A 13,747-nucleotide genomic window follows, 5' to 3' on the forward strand; every position below is an offset into this window, starting at 1 on the left:
CACATCACCCTGTCATGTTTGGTCTCATCTGACAGCTTATACACTGAATAGAGATGTGAAGAAATAAATCAAGATAGTGTTAGCTGTAAGTATTTAATCTTTATCAATTTTCCTGTCTTCAATAAAGCTTTGCTCAGGATATCAGAGGAAAAGGAAACTTCTGATGGAGGAGAAAGTCTGAAACTCTACTGCTCCTGCAAACAGTGCTGACTCTATACAGTGTGTAGGTTCAGTTTATTATGTTTATGATAAGTCTGATAATGTTAAAGTGATTATAAGCTTCATTCTCTCATGGATCACTAGTGAGTTCAAACTAAACTCATTCAGACTCTGTTGAACTCTAATCCTCTGTGATATTCATCCTCTGCAGTAAATCACTTTGACTCATTATTTTACACATTAATGTTCATCTGAAGCTAGCAGAAACAACTGAAGATCCAGTAAATGTTTGGAGGGTCAAAAACAGGAGCAGCAGGTCATGTGATGTGATGGAGATGAATGAAATTAACTTCTTCTTCAGACATTTGTGCAGAGATTGTGTGTATGTACTGAACATTTATTTTACAAACTGGATTTTAGTCTTACATTTATTTTAATGGACAAAGACCTGACTATCAGAGAGATGATCTTACCCCAGTATCTGCAGTTTACAGCGAGGATCCTCCAGTACAGCAGACAGCAGTGTGACTCCAGAGTCTTCTAGTTTATTCTCAGACAGATCCAGTTCTCTCAGGTGTGAAGGGTTTGATCTCAGAGCTGAAGACAGAGCAGCACAACCTTCATCTGTGACACCACAACATCTCAACCTGTAGAGAACGATGACACACTCTTCACTCAGATCAGATCAGATCAGATCAACAGGTTAAAAAAAAGACTAACTTTGATTCAGAAGTCAGAAGTAAAATTTTCTCACAGGACATAATAATAATAATAGGAAATTCAAAGAGCTTTCAACATGTGCTTCAAAAATCCCAATGTACATCAGATGTTTAATAATAAGAGAAAAGATGATGTTCATTCATGCAGTTCTTTAACCCTTTCACTTCTGAGTGTAAAATATTCTGACCCCAGAGTGAGGATTTTTTTTTGGTGACTTATTTAGAATGTTTCCTCTTATTGTTTCCATGGTGACGCATCATGCTTGTCACGTGACACACATAAGACACGGAAACACTGCATTACAGATCTATTATGTTTATTTTTATTTATGCTTTTTTTTTTTTTTTTTAAATATTCACACACTTGCTTACCATGTCATCAACTCTCTGATATCCTGATTCACAAATACATGTATGTGAGTGTATTTTGTTGTTTAAAAACCTTATAAATGATCTTGATCATGATCTATAACGTGAGACGGATGCTGTCATGTTTGTTCACTGTCAGTCAGATTTACTGCACTTCAATTCATCAAATTCTCTTGAAATACATGAAAGTAAATTAATGGTGAACTTTATAGTTACTTAAACTATGTGTATCTGATATGAATAAACCATGTCAGCAAATTATATTTGAATGTAATGTAATTGCTGCTTCCACAGACATCTGTGTGTGTTTTACAAACTGTAAATGTATTGTTTTATTAGTACATATGTGTCTTTAAAGGTCTTGAACCTTAAAGAAACATAATGTGGTTAGAAACACTGCAGAGTTGTGATTCTATGACAAGTGCTGCTAAAGCGTGAAGCATAGTTTGTTTTTGGCCGTTATGTGACGTCACTGAATATTATAAACATTATATTTTGTGACTGTAGCGCTCAAAAGGTTACACATGGAGGAGGTTATTAACAAGATGAGAACAATGGGTTTTATCTTATCAACAATAACAAAGACAAGAGTGGGTTTAGTAATACATCGTTGTACAGTAACGGATTACATGTGATCTAGATTGTGTAATAATAATTATGTGTAATTAGATTGTATTACATTTTAAAATACTCAGAATCAGACTACAGTTACTTTTTGCGGATTACATGATTACTTCACACAATTGCAATAAATTGTTCATAATTGTTCATTGTTTCATTCGCGCTGCTCGGACCTGTGATTTTTCTGAACACCCGACCAGAGTATGAGCAGAGCAGAGTATGTGAGTGGAGTGAGGAGCAGATTTTTTAAAAGTCAGAGCGTCATGGTTCTCAATCGCTCCACCGCTGCTTCATTACGAGTACAATTGGATCTTTCCGATCAGAAGGTTATAATGACGGCAATAACCGAGCTGGAAGTTACAGGCTAGTTCTCAAGGAGTTAGTCTGTTCCTTATACTGAATATTTTTGGGTTAAAGTATGCATTAAACAGATTCAGCACATTCATACGCAGTCGCTTTCCCAGTAGCCTAATGCATTTAAATCTTACAGTGCTACTTCATCTGTATCTGATTTTGAATTAGCAGAAATCTGTAAGAAATGCATCGATCTGTAGACAAAATAACTGACGAAAGTGTACTGTTATTTTCATCACGAACAAAATTTGCACAGCAGAAAGGAGCAATCATACATTTTAATGCTGACAATGTTATTAGTTTGCTGTGTGGTAAGATAAAAAAAAAAAGTTTGCACACAATATCCTAAGCCACTTTGAAAGTATTTTTTTATTATTTTTTTTATTTTAATATAGACTACATTATGAACATATCACTGAAATACTCTGAAATACTTTATCCACGGTGTGAAGGCGGAGGGGTGTTTCTGGTATCAGTGAGTGTGGAGCTGAGTAATTATTAAATGCTCGGAGCAAAGGGGAATTTGTTGTTAAAATACTTTTTTGGTCATACAGATAAAAGTAATCAATCTTTCAAATCTGTATATGTTTATTTGTGTGCACTCCGAATAACAACGAAACGCAGTGCTTCTGTAAAATAATTAGCAAACAAGATGCACTTTCTGCCGTCTGGGTCATGTGAATTTGAGCGTGACCCAGGTTAGAATGGATGATTTACATGAAATTGAATGTATACACATTAAATTACTACACGCACAAATTAATGGAGACCTTGAAGAGTGTTCGTGAATCGTGCCTCCTATCTGTCCTTCACGCGCTCCACTGTTTACCGCCTCATTGTCACAGGATTGCGCTCGCGCTCCGTTCGTCTCCACACGTGACGCAGCTGACATGTGATCTATAGAACTCGTGGCCAGTAATGCTAACGTTTAGTTTGTCAATGGCTCTCTGGATCTTACCGACAGAGCTACCGGAGCCGTCCATAGCTGTATTTATTGTATGGATTGAGCAGAAATGTAAGTGTCTAAATCATACACACAGATCCATTGAATGATAAATGTGTTTAAACAATGCGGATGAACCGAATATACGAAGGAAACTTTTAAAATTAACCACAGCATTAACAACGACCTTGAAATAAGAGCGCGAGATTTATCTGATAATCTGATGCATGAAAGTAGCGTTTGTTTCATTAGCAAACAGACATCTGGCGCGTTTTCTCTCAGAATCATTCCCTGATGGAGAGGAAAAGTTAAATAGAGATGAAGACGTTTTCACACTGAAAGAGAAGCGATCTCGCTCTCATAGACGTGCCAGGCTGTATCTGCAGCTAAACTGAATAAAAGCAGAATGAACTGATGAAACAAAAAAAAAAAAAACACAAACAATTTATGAATGATGCAGTGCTAATTGACATTTATTACAGTACAGAAACTATAAAGTATATTTTCTACCTTATTCTGTGAAGAAAATTTAAATAATTGCTAATTAAATGTAGCCTAGTATATAAAACAATCATAAAATTGCCATTAGGAAAAAAATATAGATTACAAATGATTCATTATTGTCCAGCAGTGTATTTGATTTATTACAGCTAATTAAAAGTAATTAAAAAGGAAGATAATTCCTTTTTTTTAAATAATAATAATAATTATAATTATAATTATTATATAGGCTACATACATAAAATGATTGTATTTGACATTTCTGTCACTTCTGAAATTATGGCTATGCCCCTGGTGTAACAAAATGTTAGCTTATACATAATACTCTTTAAGCTCTTTTTTAAAAACTTGGCTGACATACATTTTTACATATGCCATGTCGTATCATTAAACCAGCATTTAACAATGGACAAAAGTTTTTTTTTTTTTCTAACCTATGGTTCTCTAACCATAAAGGCTACTGTAATTTGCCCCCTGACTAAGCATTTAAAGAATTTAGTAGAAGCATAATCCCGTGAATGCATTTAAAGAATGCAGAATCGAATCATTATAATCGAATCGAATTGAATCCTTCTAAATTTGCAAAAATCTTTCTTGAATCGAATCAAAAACCTATGAATCGAATCGTAATCGAATCGCTATGAATCGAATGTCTCTTCCAGTTTCCGCCCTCCTCGATTCTGGGTCAGCCGACAACTTCTTCTCCGGCACCCTCTGCCGTCAGCTCAAACTCACTACCACGGCCACGCTATCAGTCTACCAGGTCCACACAATCAACAGCAGGCCGCTAATCAGGAAGTGCGTGCGCCATAGTGTGGGTCCCATATCCTGCCGGGTGAACAAGTGCCAAAGGGAAGGATATATCCCCTATCCATTCCCGAGGAGAAGGCCATGGAGGAATACATCAAGGAGGCGCTGGCCCAAGGGTATATTCGTCCATCTACCGCCCCTGCTGCTTCAAGCTTTTTCTTCATGGCTAAGAAGGATGGAGGCTTGAGGCCATGTACTGATTACCAAGCTCTCAATAAGATCACAGTAAAATTCCGGTACCCACCTGAGTACTGGATTCACCCCACATTCCATGTTTCACTCCTTAAACCTCACCATCCTTCTGTCTCTCCCTCCACAGAACCTGGCAATGCCGAAGCCCCCCCTCCTCTCCTCCTAGGTGACGGCGCGGCCTACACAGTCAAGGACATCCTGGACTCCCGGCGGCATGGTGGGCAGCTGGAATACTTAGTGGACTGGGAAGGATACGGTCCAGATGAACATTCCTGGGTCCCAGGCAATGACATCCTGGATCCCACCTTACTCGATACCTACCACTCCAATCATCCCAACCGACCAGCTCCCAGGGGAAGAGGAAGCCCACCACGTCATTGGGGTCCCCGGCCCTCAGGAGCGGGCTGTGGGGAGGGGGGTATTGTTACAAACATGCCAGATTCCACCTCCACACAATCACAGCGCACACCCTCACCGGAGTTCTAATCACATCCACCTGATCCTCATCACCAGTCCATCACCGCAGCACTATAAAAGCCACACAAGCACCCAAACATTGTCCGGTTACATTCGCGACAAGATCATTCCTGTATGCTTACTATAAGGACTAACTCCTCTTCCACTTTCTCCAGTGATTCTCTCCGAAGACCCAGTTCCCCAAGTGTGCGTGTGGTTCACCGTCCCTCCAAGAAGTCTTCACCCTACCTTCACGGATCCAACCTCCTGTCACTCTTCACTACCTGCTCCTCTGCTTGTGTCTATATTTAATAAACATCTTCATCTGTTACTCCTCAGCTTCCCGAGTGATCCATGACATTAGGACAGTTACATACCATTATCAGATTATGTTGAAGTAGATTTGTTTATCGTCGTCTATGAGAGAATATGTGCTGTTAATGCAGTGTCCGATGCTGAAAGTGCCATCAGTTTTTACTGTTTTTCACTTTCAGTTATAGTGAATTGACTGAGGTTAAAGGCATAGTTCACCCAAGATATAATATATAGTTTCACGAGTTCACCCTTGCATCTAATCTGAAGGCGAATAGTAGGCATATTTTGGCGTCCTGTCCTGGGGGAGGGTTCCAGGCCCGGAGCATAGCCCGAACTCAAATAACTCCCCCTATCCCTAATTTGGGATAAATAGATTAGAAGTGAGGAGTTGGGGTGGTGGAGGGATGCCGAAAAACTGTCGTGGGACAGGAGGTAGGAAAACTGGATATATATACACGCTTGTGCTAGTTAAGATGATTAGCTAAACGAAATGCACCTGTGCCAAATTGGATGATTATCTAATCGTGCTTCTCCCAAACTTTGTTAATAAAACCACATATACTTAATGATGACAGAATTTTAATTTTTGGGTGAACTATCCATTTAAGATGCTCACTGGGATATTGTGATATCCATTGGCTCATTTTTATGGTTTATAACAGAACTACTGTATTTCCCATCTTAAAAATAGCAGAAGTGAGTATTAATCCTAAAATCCTACAAATTTAATTTAAAGCCCATTATGTTAGTTTTTTATCAGTTTTTGTCATTAAATTAAATTGTATATTTAAACGATATTGCGTGCCTTATTCATGCTACATCTTCAGTTATTATCAGTCTTCTTCCTCTAAAGGGCCTACCTACAGCCATGGAAACGGCCGAATTACTGTTCAACCATGTCTTCAGGTACTTCGGCATCCCAGAAGATATCGTATCGGACCGAGGCCCCCAGTTCATCTCCCGGGTGTGGAAAGCCTTCCATTACCTCCTAGGTGTGGCCATCAGCCTGTCCTCAGGCTATCACGCTCAATCTAACGGGCAGACGGAGAGGATGGTCCAGGAGATCGGACGCTTCCTCCGTACCTTCTGTCACGGCCACCAGAACTCCTGGAACCAATTCCTGGGGTGGGCTGAGTACGCGGAACTATTTCTTCAGTTTTAAAGCCCATTATGTTCGTTTTTTATCAGTTTTTGTCATTAAATTAAATTGTATGATTTAAACGATATTGCGTGCTTCATCTTCAGTTATCAGAGTATATATATATATATATATATATATATATATATATATATATATATATATATATATATATACTTTTTTTTTTGTGCTGGGATATAGTCAATAACGTTTGACTCTCAGAGAGATGATCTTACCACAGTATCTCCAGCTTACAGTGAGGATCCTCCAGTACAGCAGACAGCAGTGTGACTCCAGAGTCTTCTAGTTTATTCTCAGACAGATCCAGTTGTGTCAGGTGTGAGGGGTTTGATCTCAGAGCTGAAGACAGAGCAGCACAACCTTCATATGTGACACCACAATCCCACAACCTGTGGAGAAAATTGAAACACTCTTCACTCTCTCGCCTACAATGAACTACATTTTTCATTGTTTGGACTACATCCCTCTAGTTCCTGCAGTAATGACGTCACTAAAACAGTTTTTTGACTAACCTCCGCCAACGGAAATACACAAAAAAGGGGGCATGGTCCGACGGAGGAGAGGAAGAGTTGCGTTTTTGTTTGTCACCATGTCGTCGAAACGCTGTTATTTTAATCTCATGCATTGCATATGCATTGATTTAATAAACTATGTAATCCGAATGCACCCCTGGCTCACACAGCTAGTGAGGAGGTGGGTTAATGAAAAGTTGGGATTTTCAAGGTGGAGATATAAGCACTTCTTTAAATTCATTGTTGTCAAAGCCAAGAACGTGCATGTAATGTGTAGATGTAATGTGTGACACACGCATCTACAAAGCTAGTGGCCAAAAACACTTTTCTTATGTAGCGGGTAGGGCGTAGGCAGCGGGAATTGCGCCTTGATTGAATCAGGTGGTGGGCGTTTGGCGTTGCACCTTTAAATGTAGCAAGCTGGCGGTTTCTTTGATTAGTGTTTTACTATAGATTCTTGGTTCCTTGGACTCTTGGTTGGTTGTACGAGTTGATCTCGACTTGGTGTTTGTGGGTTATTCAGTGCCGTGGTTACATCTAGCTCCGTCTTCATGAGCCCTCACCGGCTACGGATTGTGTCTGCGTGTTTCAATGAAAATTCGCTGATTTAGAGTATGACCACTACAAGTTTGCCGAGTGCTGTTTGTTGTGCTGAGAATATTGGCCTGGGAATGTATGAGTAAAAACCAGACGGAATAAGGCGATTGCTACAGTATTACAACTAAACAAGCTCTTGGTTCGACGCTGTGGTCTGTGTCCATACAGGAGGACCGTCATATGCCATCTTGGCCACTGTTTTTCCTGTGCCCTGTTTTTAGTATTCAGTTGTGTGTGTGTGTGTGTGTGTGTGTGTGTGTGTGTGTGTGTGTGGGAGGAAGGCCCACTGTGTTGCTCATTAGTCTTCATCTGTGTGCGTTGCTGTATGTTTTATGTTTGTATCTTGGGCCATTGGGTTGGTGCAATATCATGGGACGGGGAATAACAATTTTGTTGTGTGGTCACTGGTTTGCTGAGTGTAAATTTATTTTGTTTTCTTTGCATATGATTTGTGATGTGCCTTATTTATTCTGTATTTGCTGATTGAGTTTTACTGATTTTTGTTATACACATTTTGATTTTGCACTTTGTTGTCCCTGTCCCTGAATTTGTTGACCAGATGCCTAATGTTTGTTATTTTAAGTGTGTCTAACTGGAGAAAAATAAAATAAACTGTTTCTATTTTTATAATACTCCAGTCCCTCTCTCTCCTTTTATTTCCCTTTATTGGGATAGCCTGCTTGTGAATATATAAAATTTAGATTGTTGGTTGACTGGTTTGACAAGGCCCCCCTAGGGGTTACACTTACAAAGATAATACTTGAAGTGCAGGATAAAACTCTTGCTGTCTGTTGACGTGCAATAAATATCAAAAGTGAAGTATGAACACCTGTCTGTTCTACTCATTTCAACTGACTTGTGAAAACTGATAAAAAAATACAAATTCTTTGACATATAGCAATTTTTTTGAACAGTAACACAAATAGTTACTTTCCCTGGTAACGGGTTACTTTTATCATAGAGTAATTTAGTTACTCAGTTACTTTTTGGAACACGCAGTGAGTAACTATAACTAATTACTTTTTTAAAGTAATGTTCCCAACAGTGGTCTTCTGCCTGTTGTCTTCCGAAAGGAGACCATGTTGTTCAGAGCCAGACAGTAACAGAGTACATTTACTTGAGTACAGTACTTAAGTACAATTTTGAGGGATCTGTACATTAATCGAGTATAATTATTGGGGTGTACTCATGACTTTACTCAAGTACATTTGAGAGGCAACTATTGTACTCTTTACTCCGCTACATTTCTATCCATAACCGTAAGTACCCATTACTTCTTCGGCCCCGTCGACAAGGAGATGGACTTTACCCCAATCTGATCTTTTTTTTCCTCGTCTCAATCCGTGTATAATATCCGCTTCCACACAAAACCACAAAACTATGTAGTATACACGCCAGACCAGCATGTGGTGCTTTAATTCTGCCACAGGAATACATTTAAAATGGAGAAGAAGACATGGACTTGCTCATAAACCTTGCGCGTGGTACACAATTGAACCTGGAACAATACATTTATTAATCTGTGTTAATGTTAGTTAATAAAAAGACAATCGTTCAGTGTTTGTTCATGTTTTTGTTGCTGTTACGTGACATAGTGGTGTCTGACTAGGGGCTAGACGTGCGCTGATGACTTCAACGTTTCAGAAAATATATGGATTCACCGCCCAGAAAAAAAACGCAAAGGTGGCGTTTTCAAATTTATCCACTCTGGTACCCGGTTTAAAAAAACATTGGTTTCACTCTTTCAAATGCCAAATCCGTGTGGACGAAACGGATAAAAAATTTGGTATTCACAGAAACGTGTCTCCGTGTGGACGGAAAAAAGACAAATATTGGAAGGAAACCCTCAATTTGTTGTTTCCCTAACAACATCTCTAATGTTGTCAACTACTTGTAAATAATGAGAAAATTCCCATTCTAAACAGTGACACAGGGCAGTGCAGTCGCCTGAACATGACGTTAGTTACCCTTTGTTATCACCTTTACTGACTTAGAAACCACATGACAACAGTGCCGTGGACAAATGCAGAAGTAGCTTTGCGACAAACTTCAACTAGAGAGAGATGCCGATCTCGCTTGTGTTTTACTTGACAGGTGAGTTGTTTTGATTCGTATCTTTACAGAAAACATATGCTATTATAACGATCAACAAGATCAGTATTATGGGGCATATACGGCAAACGCGGGACATGTCATCTCTACACCAGCGCGAGGACGCGTCTGATCCATAGTCTGATCACGTCTTTGCAATGACTTTATATGTAATCTACTCGCGCAAATCGTTGAACTCGCGTTAAATCCATGATTTATCTTTCCGTCCGATTGATGGCCGTCAGCAGTTGGATAGAAGACAACACATCCCATCCTTCTACGCTCCTTCTTAGCGTCATCAAACCATGCAATTTTTATTGTTTTGATAGTGTGCCCTCTCGTGGGAGGTCCTACAACCTGTACCTTTAAGTACAGTACACACACACTCACACACACACACAGAGTTGTCACACATAGATTGTGTGTGTGAGAATGGTGTTATTCAGCTGAAAGTATTTCCCCTGCCTTTGCCTGTATGTCATTGTGAGAGGAAGGGACTTAATATTGTCACTCAAATGAGCTGAATTTAATTTTTCCCTCTTTGTACGCTGACCTAAGGACATCTGATTAGCTGATTTTCTTTATCATTATTATTTTCCCTTCTTTGCTCTATGCTGCGTGTGTAACACGGTCAGGGTTCAGAGGTGTGTCAGAACATCGCTAGATTACCTTCTTTCCTGTTTTAGGTTTATTGATTTAATTGATGAAAAAAAAAAACAGAAACTTACATGTACGTGTACACACAATTGTTAGCTGAATTTTCTTTTCTGATATTACTAGGGCTGTGAATCTTTGGCAAGGCAGCGATTCGATTCAATTACGATTCATAGGTTTTCGATTCGATTCAAGAACGATTTTTGCAAATTTAGAACGATTCAATTCGATTCGATTCACAATTAAATTCGATTCGATTCGATCATAACAATTTGATTCTGCATTCTTTAAGTGCATTCACGGGATTATTTAAATGCTTCTACTAAATTCTTTAAATGCTTAGTCAGGGGGCAAATTACAGGAGCATTTATGGTTAGAGAACCATAGGTTAGAAAAAAAAAAAAAAAAACTTTTGTCCATTGTTAAATGCTAGTTTAATAATGCGACATGGCATATGTAAAAATGTATGCAAGCCAAGTTTTTAAAAAAAGAGCTTAAAGAGTATTATGTATAAGCTAACATTTTGTCACACCAGGGGCATAGCCATAATTTCAGAAGTGACAGAAATGTTAAATACAATCATTTTATGTATGTAGCCTATATAATAATATTAATAATAATAATAATAATAATAATAATAATTATTATTATTATTATAATTATTATTATTATTTACAAGGAATTATCTTCTTTTTTAATTACTTTTAATTAGCTGTAATAAATCAAATACACTGCTGGACAATAATCAATCATTTGTAATCAATATTTTTTTTCCCTAATGGCAATTTTATGATTGTTTTATATACTAGGCTACATTTAAGTAGCAATTATTTACATTTTCTGCCCAGAATAAGGTAGAAAATCAGGCGGCAAGGAACTCGACCGGAAGTTGAAGTCGGGTGGGGGCTGCCATCTTTTAGCAGAACTTCACTTGCGTTAGCATTGCCATTGACTCCCATTCATTTTGGCGTCACTTTGACAGCGAATAACTTTACATCTGAGGCGTTTAAAGATTTCGTTTGTCCATTATTTATTTCTAAAGATACACGACAATGTATAAAGGGCTCCATTACCTTCTATGTTACATTATGGCCCCGTATAAACAGTTTTTGTAAAAAATAGGCTAACGATTGCGTCATAACCACTCGACTCTCTGTCGCATTACCGTACAAACAGGAGGAGAAGCTCGCAGGCAATTAACTTAATATGGCGTACTAGCGTTACATTTTAAAATACTATACAAAATAATTAATCAGAATACTTACCCCTGCTCACTCACGCCAAAGAACTCCCCGCTCTAGCTCGCCGTCTCTGCAAGATTAAGGATGGCAGTTTGCACGCACAGCTACTAGAAGATTTACATCTGTCAGACAGGTTGCTGACCTCGTCAAGCTTCGTTTGAGTCTGCGCGTCAGAAACGGAAGTGCTTAAAAACGCTAAAAATGGGCTTCACTTGTCTCAATTGAGTTCCAATTGGGTCGCTGTGTCCATTTCTTTTACTGCCTATGTAGAAAATATACTTTATTGTTTCTGTACTGTAATAAATGTCAATTAGCACTGCATCATTCATAAATAAATGAAATTATTTTTTTTTTTAGTTTCATCAGTTCATTCTGCTTTTATTCAGTTTAGCTGCAGATATAGCCTGGCAAGTCTATGAGAGCGAGATCGCTTCTCTTTCAGTGTGAAAACGTCTTCATCTCTATTTAACTTTTCCTCTCCATCAGCGAATGATTCTGAGAGAAAATGCACCAGATGTCTGTTTGCTAATGAAACAAACGCTACTTTCATGCATCTGATTATCAGATAAATCCCGCGCTCTTATTTCAAGGTCGTTGTTAATGCTGTGGTTAATTTTAAAAGTTTCCTTCGTACATTCGGTTCATCTGCATTGTTTAAAAACATTTATCATTCAATGAATCTGTGCGTATGATTTAGACACATTTCTGCTCCGTCCATGCAATAAATACAGCTATGGACGGCTCCGGTAACTCCGTCGGTAAGATGCAGAGAGCCATTGACAAACTACAGAAAAGTAAAACTACTTCACGTTACTGGCCACGAGTCCTATAGATCACACGTCAGCTGTCAGAGACAAACGGAGCGCGAGCGTAATCCTGTGACAGTCTCAGGCGGTAAACAGTGGAGCGCGTGAAGGACAGATAAGAGGCACAATTCATGAACACTCTTCAAGGTCTCCATTAATTCGTGCGTGTAGTAATTTAATGTGTATACATTTTGAAAGCATTGAATCGCTATAGAAATTGCGATTCATTTGATTCTTAGCATTTTGAATCGATTACTGTCCAAGAACGGCGATTCACGATTCAAAAATCATGTTTTCAAGATCGATGTATATGAATCGACAGGGTTTGTAATCGATGCATCGAGAAAACGAGTGAATCGTTACACCCCTAGATATTACACATTAATGTAAGCTGAGGATTTGCTTTGATGTTCTTGAGTATGCGGTGTGTTTAACACAATCAGGTTCAAATGTGGGTGCAAAAAGTCCATTAAAACTTTTGTCAGAGCGTTGGCATTGTGCCATTGCCTTGTGGGCAAGAGAGAAATGTTAAATAAAACAGCATGGTAAAAATATGAAAATGACTTGATTTTACTTTCAATTCCTTTTACATTCTCCAAGGTATTAAAATTAACAATTTTCATAACTCCATGTAGGATGTTTCTGTACATAAATGTAAGGACTCTGGCAGTAGTAATGCAATATTTAGAAAATGTACTCTTGTACTCTTGATACTCAAGTACTTTTAAAAACAAGTACTTCAGTACTTTTACTTAAGTACACATCTGACAGGAGTTTTTTTACTTGTACTTGAGTAAAATTTAGCAAGGGGTATCTGTACTTTTACTCAAGTAATAAAGCTGTGTACTCTGTCCGCCTCTGATGTTGTTATTGTTAAAATCACGAGATCAAGGACTAGTTATATGAATTTGTTTAATGTTTTAGTTTTGCCATCTTTGGATGAACTTTATTACTGATCTTTATGATATCAAATCTCTTGCATTTGTTCAGAGGGAGTTTATTAATTTATTCTGAGTCCTGTAAATGCTATCATGTCTAAAACATCAGCCAAGAGAGATAAAGACTACCAGCAGCTGGACATGACATTTTTATGCTTTATTTATTTATAATTATTAGTGCCATTGTAGAAAATTATTGGATAAATATGTGGGTTGAAATAATGTTATATTAAAGTATGTTTAAAAGCTGTAATGAACACTGGTACCAGATCACATTTATATATACCAGTCATTGTGTATTTATCAAACT

At 38.2% G+C, this 13,747-nt stretch overlaps 2 protein-coding genes across 6 annotated transcripts in view; both read right to left on the reverse strand.

Annotated features, from left to right (window-relative positions):
* Positions 1 to 13,747, reverse strand: part of LOC113113542 (NACHT, LRR and PYD domains-containing protein 12-like) — a 245,285-nt gene that overhangs the window by 64,895 nt on the left and 166,643 nt on the right. The gene's annotated exons all lie outside the window — the stretch shown is intronic.
* The window catches only part of LOC113113543 (NACHT, LRR and PYD domains-containing protein 3-like), a 45,203-nt gene that overhangs the window by 3,548 nt on the left and 27,908 nt on the right, over positions 1 to 13,747 (reverse strand). For all 5 annotated transcript variants that reach the window (XM_026279798.1, XM_026279801.1, XM_026279799.1 and 2 more), the window contains 2 exons: positions 6,814 to 6,987; positions 633 to 806 (listed from right to left, as the gene is read on the reverse strand). In XM_026279798.1, coding sequence (XP_026135583.1) covers positions 633 to 806; positions 6,814 to 6,987 — 348 coding nt within the window. The remainder of the gene's footprint in view (positions 1 to 632; positions 807 to 6,813; positions 6,988 to 13,747) is intronic.

The sequence above is a fragment of the Carassius auratus genome, chromosome 14 (genome assembly GCF_003368295.1).
Source record: "Carassius auratus strain Wakin chromosome 14, ASM336829v1, whole genome shotgun sequence".
Lineage (NCBI taxonomy): Eukaryota > Metazoa > Chordata > Actinopteri > Cypriniformes > Cyprinidae > Carassius > Carassius auratus.